Genomic DNA, 18,501 nt, shown 5'->3' with positions numbered 1-18,501 from the left:
AGAGACAGATAACCAACTGGTGTATCAGCAGACAGCCAAGACAAGTTTAGAATATAGAGAAGGGAAAAATAGTATCTGTCTAATATGTACTATAATAATAGCATTTAATTATACTGTGATTTTCAAAAACACTTTTAATGAGGAAGTCCATGAAGAGCCTACGAGAGTTAAGGATTGGGGGAGAAGTGTGCAAATGACAGTAACACACAAAACAAAGCATTATGGTACGAGTGCAGGTTTCTGATTTAAAGTGAAGATTCAAGTTCTTTAGCCTTTAGTAATCAGTATACTGAGCAGTGTTTTTTATTTATATGAATTTATATAAAAAGAGATAACTAAGCAAGCCAGTCATATTTGATATTAAGACATAATTAGGTTGTTTAAAATATATCATAGAGTCTAAATGTAAATATTACACACAGCAGGGGGAGAAAGCAAATCAGATACAAGAAAGGGTGCTTTGGTGGGTTTAAACAGATCAAAAGAGGAATTTAATAAATCATACTATTGATGAGAGGATCAGTGTAAGACTCAAAAGGATAGATTCAAGGAATGACACAAACTGCAAATGGGATGACGCTTAAAATATTTAACCCTCTGTGGAGTAATGACTAACATTAAGTTCAGGAGAACAAGGACATGCCCCAAAAAAGAAATGTTCAGTAGTGTGATATTAGAACATTAGAAAAATTCCCACAAGAAAAAGCCCTTCAGGCCAAAAGAGCTTGCCAATTCTGTTTACCTAATTTCTGCAAAATAACATCAAATCATGTTTTGAAGGTTGCTGAAGTCCCACTCTGTAATTTCTTCCATGTGTTAGTCTATGGTTCTCTGTGTGAAGAAAGATTTTGTAATGATTGTGAGAAATTTACCCTTAACAACTTTCCAGCTGTTTCCGTGTTCTTGCTGGACGGTGGCACAGTGGTTGCGCTGCTGCCTCGCAGTTAGGAGACCCGGGTTCGCTTCCCAGGTCCTATCTGCGTGGAGTCTGCATGTTCTCCCCGTGTCTGTGTGGGTTTCCTCCGGGTGCTCCAGTTTCCTCCCACAGTCCAAAGACATGCAGGTTAGGTGCATTGGCGATCCTAAATTGTCCCTAGTGTGTGCTTTGTGTGTGAGTGCCCTGTGGTGGACTAGCGCCCTGCCCAGGGATTTGTTCCTGCACTGCACCCTGTGTTGGCTGGGATTGGCTCCAGCAGACCCCCGTGACCCTGTGTTAGGATATAGCGGGTTGGATAATGACTGACTGACTGTCATTTCTCTCCTTAACCTCCATTTGCTTAAATTTAAATGTCTCCACTCCTTTGAATTTCCCCATAACTTATCCCCTGCAGTTCTGGAATTAGCCCAGTCACTTTTCTGTGGACATTATGTAGTGCTATGTTTTTTTTTTTTCTTTTTTTGTAGCCCAGGGACTAAAACTACAAACAGTATTCCAGCTGCTGCCTCACTATTGCATTACATACAAATTGAAAGTGACAAGTCTACTATGACTCCTAGGTCCTGCTCATAAGCAGACCTTTCAAGTTTTAGTCCTCACATTGTGTATTCAAATGTAACATTTTTACTTTCTATGTGTAATACTGTGGAAGATTGTGGGTTCGCTTCCTGGTTCCTCCCTGTGTGGATAGCGCTTTGAGTACTGAGAAAAGTGCTATATAAATGTAATGAATTATTATTATTATTATTTACTTACAATAAATTTCATTTGCCAGAAAAATGCCCAAACCTGCATGCTATCCAATGATTTAACTTATTCTATATTATCTACCATTCCGTCTAGTGTGGTATAATCTGCAAACTTAACCAGTTAGTTATATATATATTCCTATTCAGATGATATATTATTAAAAATAGCAGCAGCCCTAGCACTGACCTGTAAGGGACACCACTTTCAAAATCACCTAATTCATAACACTCTGCTTACTGTGTTTTATCCAATTCTGCACTTATCAACGCACTACAAACTGAACTGCCACTTCTTTTAGTTTGATGCCCAACCCCTCATGTAAGATCTTTTCAAAAGTTTTTCTAAAAACCAAAATACATAATATCATGTTCACCTCTCTGATCCTATCCTTTTGTTGTTTCCTCATAGAATTCTAGCATATTAGTAAAACATGAACTCCCCCATCTGAATCCATGTTACCAGTGTTACCTCCTGTTCTTACCATGTGATGCTCATTATTTCTTTAAATAATTCCTTCTATTAATTTACCTGTGATTCGCGTTAAGCATACTGGCTGAAAGTTATATGGATCTGCTTAGTCACCTTTTTTGTAAAACATGACATTTGCTATCTTCCAAGCAGTAGGGCTTTCTCCAGTGTGCAGTGACTAAAGGGTTATATTTGCACTCACCAACTTCCATAATCATTCAAGGATAAATCTTATCCAGTCCAGGCAATTTGTTTGATATCAACCTTTCTAATCCAAGCAGCAGTTCTCCTTTGACCATTTTTCGTGGAGTCAATGGAGGCTCTGATCGGAGCTTTCAAGAGACTGAGCAAGGAGTCTGAGTGACTGGGCTTGCGAGTGTCTTGGATAAAAACCAAGATCTAGGCTTTTAATGACCTCTTAGGCACAGCCATCAGCAGTGTGTCTCTCTGTGGAGAGACTGTCGACCTTTAGAGTCTTTAGAGTCCTGATTCTTCCTGCCTTGCTATAAGGTTGCGAGATATGGACGATATCCAGTAACCTGAGACGAAGACTGGACTCCTTTGGTACTGTGTCTCTTCGGACAATCCTTGGGTACAGCTGGTTTGACTTTGTGTCGAATGAGTTGTTGCTCATGCGGTCCCAAATGAGGCACATTACCTGCATTGAGAAGGGAGCATTAGTTATGCCACTACGGCCATGCGGCGCGATTCCCCAAGAGTGGTCCGGCCCACAGGATCCTCATAGTTGAGGACCCCAGTGGCTGGACCAGGCCAAGGGGACACCCACAAACCCTGGCTGCGGCAGATAAAGGCACATTTTTGGAGGAAGGGACTGGAACGCGTGTCTGCCTGGGGGGATACCAACCTGGATTCCAAGCTGTTTTGTTGTGTGGTGGGTGCGGCAATGCACTGTACCAATTCATGCTCCCCAACCTGACCTGACGTGACCTGAGTACAACCTTGGAAGGCCCTGTTCATTCATTTCCTCACATATGAAAACTTCAGAGAAATGAAACTTCAGAGCATTCGCCATTACAGTGAAGTACAGGTTAAATTCCATTATGGTGAATACTGAAGTAACACAATTTTCAGAATAACTAATACTTTTTGTTGGCCCAGAAAAATGTTCATATGACATCTAGGTTTAAAAGATTTTGTTTTAATGAAATGTAATTATCTGTATAATGAGCATTTTTTCGATCAAAAATGGTCACCGAAGATGATAATGCAATGCAAAAAATACTTAATGCCACGCCTATACTTTTGCAGAGTCTCAGGAACTCTGCAACAGGCTGTCTCTTTCTTGTATGACCATAAGAAAGTGACGCTCTGTTGCGAAATTTCCAGTCTTGGGCAGTCTCGGTGATGATTGGAGAGTTTAGTTGCGATATCATACACATAGCCGGATTCCGAGTCAGTGCTCCACCGAGTGTCCGTGTGGGTAGTTGTGTCGTATTCAGATAGGGTGCTCAACTTTCATAGCGCTTCTCAAACGTTTCTTTGCAATGAACAAAAAAAAAAAATAAGGAACGGTTTGCTTATATTAAAAAAAAAAAAAAAAAAAAAAAGCAATCCTGGAAAAAATTATTTCGGAATGAAGTAAAATTACTTGGTGAAATCATTTGGGATCGCACCTTCAATGCTGCCAACAATTTTGAATGATCAAAAAATAAAAAAGAAGACAAAGTTAAAGATCAGGCATTGGAACCTGAATGAAAAAAATTAGAAGCATGATTGTATTTTTATAGAAAAGAAAAGTTAAATCTAATGTCATATTTTCATTCTGTAATCATGCTGTATTTCTATACAAAAAAGTACATCTAACATCTCATTTTAAAATAAAATATTTTTTGTAGTTTAAGAAGTGCTGTTTGTTTATACAGATATTGTCAAGCTTGGGTCACAGAGTTAGTTACACTAGAGACAGAAAGGTCAGTCCAGGTTTCCAAGGAAAATACAGGTACTTTACTACTGTATAGAGGAGGCAAATACAGTCTCAAGACTTCATTCAAAATAGGAGCTGTTACTTCAGCACTCAAGCACACGAGATAGGGACCACAAGACTGGAAATTGTCCTGCTTTAGCTCCCATCTTCAGATTAGAAGAATAACAGCTACTCGGAATCACCGCTTGGCTTGGCAGACCGACCAGGAGAGTGTGCGGAAGTACAGATCAAAGCCCAGTGTTAAATTTTCTAAACATCATGCGATAAGCACGTTACGTGGTAAGCCTGATTCAGCAGAGGACAACAAATTACTTTTCCCTTGGTTTACCGCTTACCAGATGCAGCAGAGCAGCTATGGAGCTGTCATTGTGCCGCTGCTGTTAGAGATGGAGAATCGCTGGTGACCATGGTCGTAACAGTACACATATTTTCCCCATATTCATTACAACAAAATTTCCATTGTCTCCAAAACACAATGGTAGATTTCCAGTCATAACATTAATGTGAAGTATGTATTAGCTTATTAATATATATTGACAGTAAGAAATGTTTTTTTAAGTAAATTACAGGAAAATAACATTGCTTACTCTTTTGAAGTTGTTTGAGGCTAACATGGCTACATGGATGGGAATGCTACAATACCGCAGAAAGTACACAATTGTACACCAGTTATTATATTCAGACCATGCCAATGGAGAAAAGTTGAGTTCATTCAAGAACACCATATGAACAAAGTTAAAAAATATATATATATATATATATATACATATACATATGCTGTCAGTATGTCAGTGGTAACTACACATTGTAGTTTCTAGCACACTTTTCAGAATAAGCAAATCTCCAGGTACTCTACTTTGGCAAAAACCACCAAAAACACAAAAATGAAGGCACATTGATACACACTAATGAACATTGGCTTATAGTATCATTATTGTCACATGTACAGTAAACTTATTTGCATGTTCTAATCTTCAGCACAATGATTAGCTATCATAACCCTTTACCATGAGACCTCTATTTTTCTACCTGAAAAATCTCAGGACATATTTGTCATTAACTGAATGAGTAAATTTATATTATACATGTTTGGATGTACTTCTTTTCCAACTTATTAGGCATTGTGTAAGTTAATTCTCGATCCACATTCACATTTTGCAAAAAGTTACAGCCAAAATCACCTGTATCACCAATGCCATTCAGACACAGCTGTAACATAAAATTCCCAAATTTGATTAATTATATTCAGGGATGTCGGAGGCTAACGGCTTATCCTAGCAGTGTGGAGCACAAAGTTGGAAACAACCCGGGACAGGTTACCAGTCAGTTCTAGAATCCAGTTATGTACACAACTACCTTGGCTCACTGAATCACCACTTAGCCTAACGCACACATCTCTAGGGTTTAGGAGGAAGACAAGAGAATAATCCACTCATAGATCCAAACTAAATACACTGAATCTGTAAGACCATTGTGCTGTTTGACTATTTAAAAACCCTGTTAAAATTTCATATCCAATGGTCCAAGGCTTTGACTTGTTTAAAATAATACCTGTATCATGCTTCCACAAAAGAAATATATTTTTAAGGCTAGCATTTCCCACCTGACTTGCACCAAAGCTATATGTTTGGAATAAAAATTCACTGACCTGTCTGTGATAACTGGTTGCGAGATAAACACTTTGCCATAAAACCCCTCCAGAAGCTGTGGAAATGTACTGAAGGATAACTACTAGTATGAAAGATTATTAAATTTATAATCAGTTACTATCTACCTTTGATGAGCTTTAACAGGCTTGAGATCTGCTAGGAATAAAGATCACCAACTGTAAGCATATACAGTAGAGCAGAGCCAGGCCTCATCACCACTAAAAAACATGCTTACAACAAGGAAATTAAAAGTAATGAAAAAGCAAACCATCTGTCTTGTGATGTACTACTGTGTAAAACATACAAGTGAAATATATTATACAGAGAAGATAATGCAGTATATGTGCTGCCTGTCCTAAAGCTGTTAGCTCCAGAACCAGTTCTCAGTACCTGTTCTCCAAATCTACTCATCAGCAAACACAGTATTTTATTTAACAGCAATACAGCTAAGGCAACAAAGGACCCCAACTTGCAACTCCTACCACTATTTAACATACCTTAACTGGGATGCTGCAGTTGTAAAAGTGCTGCTCTTTTAGCTGGATCTCAGGAGAAATCCGAGCATGGCAGGACAGAGAGGTGATGCTAATATCATCCTGTGGAATAACTGAAGGCTCGATAAGATGTTCACTGGAATTATTCTGGTAGTAGCAGGATGCCTGAAGGGGGCTCTTGTCAGTAGGCAAGTTTCTTGTGCCACAGTTCAGAGTAGTGGATCCACTGATGGTGTTATATGGTAGCAAGGAGCTGTTGCCATATAAACAACTAGTGGATGCAGGCACAGCCATGCTGTCCATGTGCGTTGATGCCTGAAACATATGTTTTGCTTGCTCAATTCCTGCTCCAATTGTGGTTGACTGAAAACTGCCATTTTGTAATGGATTGATTTGTAGTGCTGAAAGTGCCTGGGACTGACTGCAGTTAGATGGAAGGATGGATTGTGTGTGACTGCTAGGTGATGATTCCATGCAGTATGGTTTACCATTGTACACAGCCTGATGCTGGTGTTGATGCAGCCAGTTTTGCATTTTCTTAAAATGTTCTGAATTCACAGGCATCTGAAAGGGTAGTTGTCCCGTTCTTTGGCCTACTGACCGATTTCTCTCAAACGAATTCTGTAGAGAGTGCCCTTGCTGGAGACATTCGGGGTAACTGTTTTCCAAATGCCCAAATGTTAATTGGTCCTGTTGGCCAGTCAGCATTAGCTGATCTGATGTCATCTGAGCCTGACCACCACATGTGTTTAGCTCCATATCCATAGGATAAGTAGAGCCTGTTCGGTTTTTGGGGTACCCAGAAAATGCACCTAGAGACATTTGACAGGACTGATTTTGGGTGCAAGAACTTGTCATAATTTGTTGCCCTTCATTTGATAAAGACAGAGACCGACCCTGTGGCATTGGCTTGTGAGTAGAAATGCCAGTGTCATTTTGGGCTGTTGTTGTATAAGCAGACAGGGGGTTGAAATGATACTGAGTGTTATCAGAAACAGACTTGTGATGTACTCCATTGGACAAATGTGGTAGTGAAGTGTGCAGGAAATGGTCTGGCATACTTCCACCCATCACTGGATTAGTCTGGAGACCATTGCTGACCTGGCTTGTTGGATGCAACAGCTGTGATTGTTGCTGGCACTGGGCTGATGGTAACACACTGTTCAGTGAACCTTGTTTTGCAGTTGACATGTCATTTGATCCTTGAGAATATATAGAAGGATTCTTGGCTGTCGTAGCAAAGCCATTTTGATTTAGGCAAACTGGAATGACCTGTGTAAATGAATCATGCTGAACTGACCTCAAGGTATCCAGTTGAACTGACTTATCATTTTTCTGTGTAAAACTATCACTCATTCCATTAGTGTCCTTGAACAAAATATCTTCTAAATAAGAAAATATGTCATTGTTGAGGATATCATTTAATTCAATGATTAAATCATTGTTGATGTCCATCTTTAGTAAGGCATCTTCCCACTGCTGCAGCTCTGTGTTGTCCTCCAAATTTTTCAGTGTATTGCAGATATCACTATCGTTGATCAACTTCTCCAGTGCGCTGGTCATGTTAAATGCTTCATTCTCCTCTTTGATTGGTGGGCACTGGCCTTGTGGCTGCCACCCAGATGTAGTTAAATTCATGGTAGAACCATCAGGCTTAAAAGCTTTCTCAAGAGAGTATTGAGGAGTTACACTTGGGTGGGACACATAGATGGCTTGATCCTGCTTCATCATGGCACCCAATAATGAATTTGGATCTAATGGTTTCTGTTCTGATGCAGCACTCTTTTTATTCCTCACTCCTTTGTCTAGAACAGAAAATAATTCTCCATTGAGGCCATTTTCATATAGGACTGCTTCCCCTGTAGTAAAACTGAAGGGCAACCGCAAGGAACGCTGACGCAAATGTTCCTCTCCCTCATCATTTCTGAAAAAGAGAAGCATAAATAATTATGCTAGTTAATGTAATGAAAGCATCTCTTGGGCTCGCTCACTGTGGAAACAGTGTCCAATGAAAAATACTTTGCATCTACTCACGTTAAGGCTCTTTGTCTAGCGATAATAAAATCTGGCCTTCCTCCTTTGTAGACCAGCCTGGCATTAGCCTGAACCCAAACCCATCCTCTGTGTTTTGTCAGCAGTCTGAACACCGTCAAGCCACTCTCACCAGATTTTATCACTGTAATTAATATTTACAGTTACCAATATGCATATAGAGTTGACAACAGACATTTTGCCTGACCAAAAAAGGAAATACTGGCATGGTGAGGGTGAATGTTAGTTTATTTTTTAAATGTCATTGTTTCTATTTTGAACTTTAAAGGGAGTAATACAGATACTATTGTACGTCCAAAGAAATGTCAAAGAAAGCAGGAAAGGAAAAGGGCCAGCTGGTTCAAAAACAAGAGGCCACAGAAAGCAGGCAAGTATCGCTGACATAATTATAATTAGGATCTACTGCCCAACATAGCCTGTCCTTCATAAAACACAGACTCACTTAAATATTTCATGATTTACAACTCCATGGGCTAGTGGCTCTTGTGGAGTTATAGCTTCTTATATCAATATTCATTTTGTGCAGTGGATATAGATGTTTGGAGACAAAGCCTATGCCTGAATATGAAGCATCAGTCATAGTCTGTCTTCAGATTATATGGAAACTATTTTGGTGCAAACCTGAAAGGATTATGTTTTCAGAGCACTGTAAAATGGAGGCTGTAATGTTATTTATGTGGAAGTAGTGAAAAGCAGTGTCATTTTCTATTGCAACTAGGAGGGGGATGAAGGAGAAGAACAGCTCAACAGTGACAAAACAATAGGTCAGAGACTGAAGAAGAAATATTTTGTTGGTATCAATCATTACCACTACACAAAGACATTTTACCAAATGGTGTTCAAGAAGAACTAAAAGGCAGTAGAGTTTTGTCACTGTGAGCACTATGTAAGCTGGTGCTGGTCATGTGCTTTGTGAATATTATGAGTGCTACAGACATGAGTCAGCAAAGATCAACTGTATTCTTCAGGTACTGACTTACTTCTCATATGGTTTTCTGCACAATACATCATGTCAGCTGCATGAATAAACTGGTATCCAGTGCCTCGCATGCACAGCTCTGCTTCTGAAAATCCCAGCACGACTCTTCCCCTAAATGAAGGCAAAAGTGAGCCAGCCATGACTTTAGAACAATATATATCAAAAAAGAGCTCCACTCTACTTCACATACTGTATTTGTATTCTGTTCTCTGCACCACCTTTTTAATCAGACTAAAATGAGAAGGAACACTGCATCTATGTTTTTACCTTTTAGTAATAATATTAACACACAAAAACAATGCAAATCTGTTCTAGTTCTTAGTGAAATAAAAATGAACCCAACCTATCCAGTTTGAAGAATAAGCAAATGTATCTGGAAAATCCACTAATCCTGAGAATGCGTACCAACTTTCCCTGTTGCGATAATTAAGCTAACAAAGCAAAATGCTTTAAGTTTAACTTATTTATATTCCCAATAACTTAAATTGTGACCTGTCCAATTGGTACAATATACTGTATATATTATAGGTAAGTTTCAGCATAGTCTGTATTATACTTTATCATTAAGCATGCCACTCATATATTTTCTGCAGTATCATAGTTTGAAACTCTTTCATTTGAAAACTACATAATAACAACTTCAGCCAACACCAGAGAAGACATGCCTATCTGCTGGTACCTGGCACAGCATCCCATTGGAGTAAAGTCCAGCTTATGCTTTGTTTGAAATATAAATGTCTTGGTTCTGATCTCAAGGATGGATGGTGGTTGCAGTGGAGTAGCAACTGCAAACAAAGCCAGCTGGGAAGGTATCCTGGTGCCATCGTCAGACATCTTATTTTGTCCATGAAGAAATTTCAGCCGTCCTTGAAAATTAAGTGCCTGTGCAGACAATAAATATGCACTGAATTAATCAATTTATTAAAATAATAATTTTCATTACAATAATTATAATAGCAGAGAGAGGGATGTTGGCTAAGCTTCTGCCTGTCTTGTTGGTCAACCTGTGGTGCACCTTCTGCACAAGACTAATTTGAGATCATTAGATGTTACAACATAACTTGTGCCTAGAATGTTTTTTCTGCATCTAGCGATTATACACACACACACATTGTAAAATGGTTTATACATTCCATGTTTGAACAAAATACACCAATATTATGAGATTTTAAAAGAAGACCAGCTGTGTGCGATAGCTCAGCACTTAGTGTCCCTGCGCAGCACTCTGCTTTTCTCCGACAGATCAAATCACAGTAAACTTTATATGCCATGTGGTTGATTTTGTTTTGATTTACTTCTGTATTTCCATAAGAATTTGCACAAGAAGATAGAAAACTCATCCTTATCTTAAAAAAACAGTACCAGAAATACGCGATAAGGTGAGTATTTCCAGATCATTTTGTTGTCACAAACATGCATTGGAAACACGGAAGGTGTGGCTCAATACTTGACAAGTGTCTTGGCTTGAAAATGGATATATTTGGTAAGTTTTTAAGCTTTTCCCTCTGTTCTCCATATTCTCCATTTTAAAGCACAAGAGCGGGCAAGATATTTGTTTAAATTTATAGAAAGCACTTAACTTTAGAACACAATTTTGTATGGTTTGTGAAGAAAATAACTTTCACTTGAGAAATATGGAACTTATCCTTTAAAATAAACTGTGAGACTGCAAAAATATAACAGATTTTTATGAAATCGTCCAAGCACTGCAGAAACCACACTAGCGCACAGTATGTATGTATGTATATTTATTTATGCATTTATTCCTTTATGTTAATCTTACTGTTTTGTCTTGCATGTATTGTGTGTAGTTTTTTTGAGTTGTCTGTTACACTCCAGTCCTCCTTTAGATGCTTGCTGGATAAGCGTATCTACACAAGTATCTTAACTATGTCTCAGCAGCAAGCTGAAAACCTCTTAATTTGATCACAAAAGCCATAACAATATTAAAATAATCTGTAATAAAGTGAGAGGATACAGAGGACTGGGCAACTAAACATACACATATAAAAGAACATACAAAGTAAGTAAAATGGCAGTAACATACCAGGAACCCTGAAGAATTGTCTAAAAGACAGCGAAATCGGCAGTAGAAACTGCGCTCCAGAAAAGAGGAGTTCTCTGGTGGTATCTGATGAGGATCATAGTTGACAATATTACTGGAAATCCCAGGGCCATTTTCATCTTGTAACCCTTTATGAAAAATGAAAGCCGTTAAATGGTATTGTAACTCAATATAGCCTATGTCCACTTGCATTAGTTAAAAAACTAAATACATCTCTCACCTTCAGCCCCTAGTTCTCCTTTGAAGGGATCAGGATTTAGAGCAAAATGTAGCTGGCGTCTAAACATAGCTCGGTCATCTGTGTGGATCAGTTCAAAGACACTCTGGTGAAGCACATCCGACTGTGTAGAAGAAGAAGGAAAATGTGTGAATACCTATTGATGAGATAATTTACATTTGCTTGAGTTTGCACTCGGATTATGTTTAGGTTGTGTCTTCAAAATTATTTTTAAATGTACAGTCATTTCAATGCTGCATCAAAGAACTCTTAGCAACAGAAATTTCTAAAGCTCTGAACTCCAGTACTTGCAAATTCCACCTTCTGCTCACTAACCATCCTTGTATTCATCTATTTCCTGAACCTTTTTTCACTCCAAAAATACTGACAAAACCAGGGAAACAGTGGTTCCTGTTATCTGGCAATTAGATGCCACGAGGGGACATCATTATATACCCAAGGTTCAGGATGTGAGTGCCCATTTGGCATCACAGTCCTTTAAAATAATTGCAGATAAGGTATGTCATTTCTCTGTGGGGGTGAAGAAGAACTTCCAACATGAAAACAGGTGCTGCATCCTTTAAAAAAAATGATACAAGATGTCCCTCCTCCCAGTACCTCTGTCCACCCTTCAGATAAATTTCTGTCTTGATAAGTCTAATGCATTCATTATTTTTCCAGCACAGAGTCTCAGGAAGAAGCATAATGTCCACCTGTAAAAGGAATGATAGTCCAGTGCTAGGCACATTAACACACATGCATAAGGTTAATTTAGTGCTGCCACTCCATGTATTTATATACCTTTGGATTAAGAAAGGAAACCAACGTCCTAAGGAGAAATACATACACACAGATGAATAGAAGGTAATCAGCTTGTATTCATACTGAGGATGAATGCTGTGAACTGACAGTTCTAATACAATATTACTTTCATCTGCATCATGAAGACATGCTCTGTACACTCTTCCTGTCTGTATGCAAAAATATTACTTATCTTGGAGCATTTCCCAAATCATAAAAATCATTGGGAAGGCTCTCTTTAGATACCAGCTAGTGTTAATTAGACTGTAGACCTTAACAGTCATTTTACTGTATTCAACACTAATAAAAAATGGAAGTAGATATTAACCAAGGGATAGTGAAGAGTGCTTGTGTGGGCTAAATGTGCTTTTCCACCATTATCTGAGAGCAATACAGATTAACAAAAGGAGTACTGTAGTAGTTGTCACTAGTAGTAGTAGTAGTAGTAGTAGTAGTTTGTCCCAGGTACAGAGCTCAGAGAAATGTTTACTTGAATGTTTGATCAACATGTAACATGTTGGCACTCTCCAGTATCAAGAAAAACAAGAATTTACTAATGTAATGATCAAACAGCAAAATTTTTAGAAATGTTTGTACATGTATTTAAAAAATTGAAATATCACATTGACACAAGTATTTATACCTTGAACACGGTACTTAGTACTTGGAAGCGATTACAGCCTGGAGACTTTCTTGAGTATGACGTGACAAGTTTGCACACCTGGATTTGGGGATTTTGTGCCCTTCTTCTCTGCAGATCCTCTCAAGTTCTCTTAGGTTCGATAGAGCTTGTCTGTGGACAGCTATTATTAGGTCTCTCCAGAGATGTTTGATTTGGTTCAACTTTGGAGCCCAGTTGCTGCAGTGGTCTACAAATGTGTCTGTCTCCACTGTCACAGCACTCATTACAACATGCAAATTATGCATTAAGTTTCAGTTACCAATTTTATCTTTTTATTTTATCTCATTGTCAAGTCTTTTATTCAGTTTCTTTTGTTCTCTCCCTAAAAACCTCGCGGCAGTTTAAAACACACAGACTGGAGCAACTGGGGACGGGTGTTTTAGGAAGATGCCCTGTGGGTAGAGCCTTTACAGCGCAGGATTTCACCTTTGTTTACTACACACTTTTTAACTGGATGTCCCCAGACACGTGTTCTCATCTGATAATCACATGTGACCCCACAAGGCTAGTTGTTCCTTAACACTGACTAGTTTCTGCCACTGAAAACCAACCCCACAGTATAATGCTGCCACCTCCATGCTTTACCATTGGAATGGTATTGTGCAGGTAATGAGTAATGCACAGTTTCCTCCAGACATGATGCTTAGAATTGAGGCCAGTCCATTTGATCTTGATTTCATCAGATCAGAGAATCTTGTTTCTCACTGTCTGAGGGTTGTTCTGACATCTCTGCCATAAAGGAGAGATTGGTGGATTGTTGAAGTAGTGGTTGTCCTTCTGGAAGATTCTCCCATCTCCATGCAGGTTCTCTTGGGCTCCATTGAGTTCTTGGTCACCTCTCTTACTAAGGCCCATCTCCCATGTTTGATCAGTCTGGTAGGGTGGCCAATACTAGGAAAAGTATTTTTTCCAAACTTCTTCTGTTTAAGAATTATAGAGGCTGCAGTGCTCTTAGGAATCTATAATGCTGCAGGAATTTTTTGTAGCGTTCCCCAGGTATGTGCTTTGACACAATCTTGTGTCTAAGGTCTGCAGGCAGTTCCTTCAACTTCATGGCTTGATTTTTGCTCTGATACACAATGTCAGCTGTGGGACCTTCTATAGATGTGTGCTTTTCGTAATCATGTCCAATCAATTGAAATGACCACAGGTGGCCTCCAAACAAGGTGCAGAAACATCTCAATGATGATGAATAAAATTGGATGACCTGAGCGAAATTTCAAGTGTCATAGCAAATAGTCTGAATATACTTGTGTCATTGTGATATTTCAGTTTTATATTTTTAATATATTTGCAAAAATTTCTAAAATCCTCTTTTTACTTTGTCATTCTGGGGTACGGAGTGTTGTTGATAAATAAATTTATATGATATTGGCACAAGACTGTAACATAGGAAAATTTAAAGAAGTAAAGTAGTCTGAATAACAAAATGTGAAATAAATGAAGAAATCTGAATACTTTCTGAATCCACTGTATTTACAGTTGCCATGTATGACATACTATAACTGTCACTGGACACTGGATTGCCACATGCAAATGGTTTAACGATCAGTTGAACACAAGCACAGAACATAATGGTTATCTGAAAGGTAACTTGTTTGTCACTACATTTAGTTGTGCACAGTAAACAGAATAAAATATAAAAAAAGTACAGGTCGCGAATGTCTTGGGTATTTACCTGGTGAAAGCCAAGATAATCCTGTATTGTTGGTGATGCATAGAACACATATCCTTCTGCTGTGACCACTAAAACAAAGCCATTCAGCGCCTGCAAATAAAACAGCGTAAGACATTTGTATCTAATAAGGCACAATGACTGTTTGCGTGAACCCTACAAAAAAGGGCCTTTTACACTGCTTTAATAAGTTTCATAATAATTAAATATTATGCAAATGTGATTGTTTTTAAATGGTTATCACTGAAAATATTTCTTCAGTTTTTGTTGGTCATGTGTGGAGAAATATAATTAACATTACCAAATTATTGTTGCATGCTTCCAAAATAATTTCCACTGTAATTTAGGAGGACAGTATACTATATGTGTGTAAGCAAGTATTTGGTGTATGCCACAAGAGGCCAACAGTCTGAAAAAACTCTTTGAAAAAAACAGGCCATGTAAGCTATGTCAGCTCTTCATGCAAACAATTACAATTTCATTTAAGAGTCCTCAGCTTGCAGAAAATTGTGTCTAAAAAAGGTGATCAAGTTTTTAAGACCACAGGGTAAGTGCCCCCTGCTGGCCTCACCAACACCTCTTTCAGCAGCAACCCAAGTTTTTCCTAGATGGTCTCCCATCCAAGTAGTGGCTGGGCCCAAACATGTTTAGTTTTAGGTGGATGAGCTGCTCTGAAGTGCATGTAGTTTGGCCTGGCCAAACAAAAGACTGCTGGCAAAATGTACACAGTAGGGTATGGTCCCATTCAGTTTCTTGGGCACACTGGTAAAGAACCCATCCAGCACACAGCGAGAAAAAGAAAATATTGTTATAGAATTGTTTCCTGTCAATCAAGTTAATGGTACATGTCACTATCATTAAATGCCGTATTTCATTCATAACTGTGATACAGTCACACTCAGTTTTATCAGACAATGTCAACAGGAACACCTATACCTCAAATGATGAAATATCGTCTTACAAGTCAGTATAAATAAAAAAGCATAATAATGTAAAACTATTCTGTTCTGCATTTCAGTTTCATGCAGTGGACACTACAACAGGAAAAAGTCTAATTAGCAATTGGAATGCAATCATATCTACTTATACTCCGAAATCTCCAAAGAGGATGCAGAACTGTTCTGACCTTCTCTGACCTCTAAACGGCTTTATGTGCTTGTACATGGAAAACTGATAAATATGCTATTTCAGTAGCTCCTGTTAACACATACTCAGGAATCAATATGGAAACTTTTATTAGATTTTTCTCAAATCTAGTATCTCTTTAGTGCAATAAAGACAAGTAGTAAAGACTTAAGTTCAGAAGTGCATTAACATATTAAAACAAGAATTGTTTTTATTCAACAAACACATGATAACTGCATTAAACCCTACTAAATGCAATAAAGTTTCTAGTATACCATTATTTTTCACTGGTCATAAAGTTTGCTTATACTCTGTAAGAATATCCATGAGATGCACTGTACTTGTCTCCACTGCTTATTTAATACAGTATACTTTAGTTTTAATATACACTTGTACCTTGATTTTAAAAATAATTTTGTGGAAGTTGAAATTTTACTATGGAAGTCAAATAAAAAAAGTACAGTGTATCATGCACCCTTTATATTATGATATTTTCATACTATCTAAGAAAAGTATATTTTAAGTCAGTACTTAATATGTGGCCTATTTTGTAATAATCATCTGCTGGTAAAGTAATTTAAAGTAGATGTCACACAATATGGAATTATTATTCTAATATGAGTGCAAAGCAAAAAAAGATATAATGTTGTTATTAGACAACTCATACTAGTCGTGTCTCAACTGTTGACTACTGCTAATTACAAGCCAAGGATTTTTCTAAAACGCATACCAGTACTCCTTGTTTTATACACAGTATATGTGGTAAATACTTAAAGCACAACACAATGTTTTTTTTGTTTTATGTATTACACACAATATAAATCAAATATTTCTTGTTTAACATTATTGCAGCAACATTGCCTTGAAGTCATCTTGTGTTCTGTTTTTGGATATTTGTTGCAATTTTGTGACCATTTAGTTATGATAAGGACTTTTGCAAAGTTTATTTGACTTTGTTTTTTATTCTGTGTTTTGACTTTTGGGACCAGTTCAAAGATTTTATTTTGCATTATTCAATTTAGGCTTCTCCCCTGGCTATTATTCTGTCTGTTCCATTTTCATCTGTCATTCTCCTGTAATTTTTTTCAGGCTTCCAAGATTACACAGAACAACTGCCATTTGTAATATAGTCTATAAAACACTCCAGCCACCATAAAAAACCTCATACTGTTCCACTCCATCTGAACTGGTGTGGTGCTAAGGTGTAACTGGTTGCATGGCTGCACTCGGGTCCTAATCTGGAATCCTGAGTTGGTTTATGAGGTGGTCATGTGGTGGGTGCGGCAATGCGCTGTATCAGTGTGTGCTCCTAACCTCTCTCTCACTCTCTCTATACAACTAGATGCTTGAATATAACTAAGCTATGTTTGACAAACAGTGAAAAACACGCTATTTTCTAAGAAATTAAGATAGAGAGCAATAGTGGAAAGAAGAAACAAATATCCACACAACACTGTGACCACAAATGAAGCAGTGTTCAGAAAAGTGATAAAAAGTTTTGAAAGAATATAGTAATGTACAGCATGTACTGCCATATATATTTTAGTCTGGGGGTCTAGCTTGCTCCCAAATATTTGCAAAGGAAGGTGGAGTTTCAATTTCACTGAACACGTTATGAATTATTTAGGATATTAATTTAAATCTTAAAATCATGGGTATCCATACAGTGCTGCTTCTTAGTATTCTTGAGGCAACCATATTTTTAATAGCCAGGCCAACATTTAAAGTTAAAGCCACAAATCTGCCAAAATGCTACTACATCCATAATACCCCTCTACATTTTGTATATATACAAATAGCTATAAGGCCAGGCATTGATAAACAACCCCATGTGACATCATAGTGTGAGCTCTAAGCACAGTATTGCCAGAGTTCTGAAAAAAAAAATCAAACACAAGTTTGTTTTGGAGCCACATGCAGAGGTTCTCAACTTTTGACTTATTTACAGGCATTTTAGGCCTTTATCTGTTTTCAAACTTTCTACGTTTGCACTGAATTTGGAGAATTTTGGGACTAAGTAGTCATTAAACGTTAGTATTTAGAAGTCTTTTTGAAAGCCAGATTGACTTAAAATAAAGTATTGTGAGATGGTGTAAGGGAGTGTTTAAATAAAACAACCAATTGCAGATTCTAAAATATGCAATATTGATTTACGAAAAAATGCAGGGAAAGAGGGACATAGTAATCAAGCCAATATTTAAGAAAGAGATTATGGAAGAGTTTATTTCCAGTACTTAAACCCAGTAGTGAAAATAAATGGGGAACTTAGTACAAAGATTAAAAGAGAAAGTGAGCTGGCTTTGGGTAAACATCCCATGCAATTAGTGGCTTCTTTGTTCAGGTGTTGAACATGTCAGCAAGTAAGTAAGGATACAGCCTCTAGTCACGCAAAGGATCTCATTCCCTATAAACAATGTGCTCCCAGCACTCTATGCCATTAGCAAGAGGGAGGGGCCCTTAAAAGGTGCCAAAAATAATCCAACCTTGCTGAATGACCTAAAGATCCCAGTTTTAACTGTTAGAAAGCAGACCCCTGCTCCACCTCCCACCACCCCCCCAAAAAAACAAGCACCGTAGCTCTTTGTTAACAACAGCTGTATAATCCAACTTGCACGCTAGCAAATCAATGACAAATCAGAGACGCAGTGTTTCATGTGGGGCT

The 18,501-nt window shown here is 37.9% G+C and overlaps 1 protein-coding gene across 2 annotated transcripts in view; it reads right to left on the bottom strand.

Annotated features, from left to right (window-relative positions):
- The window catches only part of LOC114655748 (aryl hydrocarbon receptor-like), a 117,805-nt gene that overhangs the window by 13,370 nt on the left and 85,934 nt on the right, over window positions 1-18,501 (bottom strand). For both annotated transcript variants that reach the window (XM_028806959.2, XM_028806960.2), the window contains exons 4-10: window positions 14,718-14,807; window positions 11,560-11,680; window positions 11,322-11,467; window positions 9,954-10,156; window positions 9,276-9,385; window positions 8,278-8,419; window positions 6,247-8,167 (exon numbers count right to left, since the gene is read on the bottom strand). In XM_028806959.2, the coding sequence (XP_028662792.2) occupies window positions 6,247-8,167; window positions 8,278-8,419; window positions 9,276-9,385; window positions 9,954-10,156; window positions 11,322-11,467; window positions 11,560-11,680; window positions 14,718-14,807 (2,733 nt within the window). The remainder of the gene's footprint in view (window positions 1-6,246; window positions 8,168-8,277; window positions 8,420-9,275; window positions 9,386-9,953; window positions 10,157-11,321; window positions 11,468-11,559; window positions 11,681-14,717; window positions 14,808-18,501) is intronic.

This window comes from Erpetoichthys calabaricus, chromosome 8, assembly GCF_900747795.2.
Source record: "Erpetoichthys calabaricus chromosome 8, fErpCal1.3, whole genome shotgun sequence".
Taxonomy (NCBI): Eukaryota; Metazoa; Chordata; class Cladistia; order Polypteriformes; family Polypteridae; genus Erpetoichthys; species Erpetoichthys calabaricus.
This window is presented reverse-complemented; position numbering and strand designations above follow the sequence as displayed.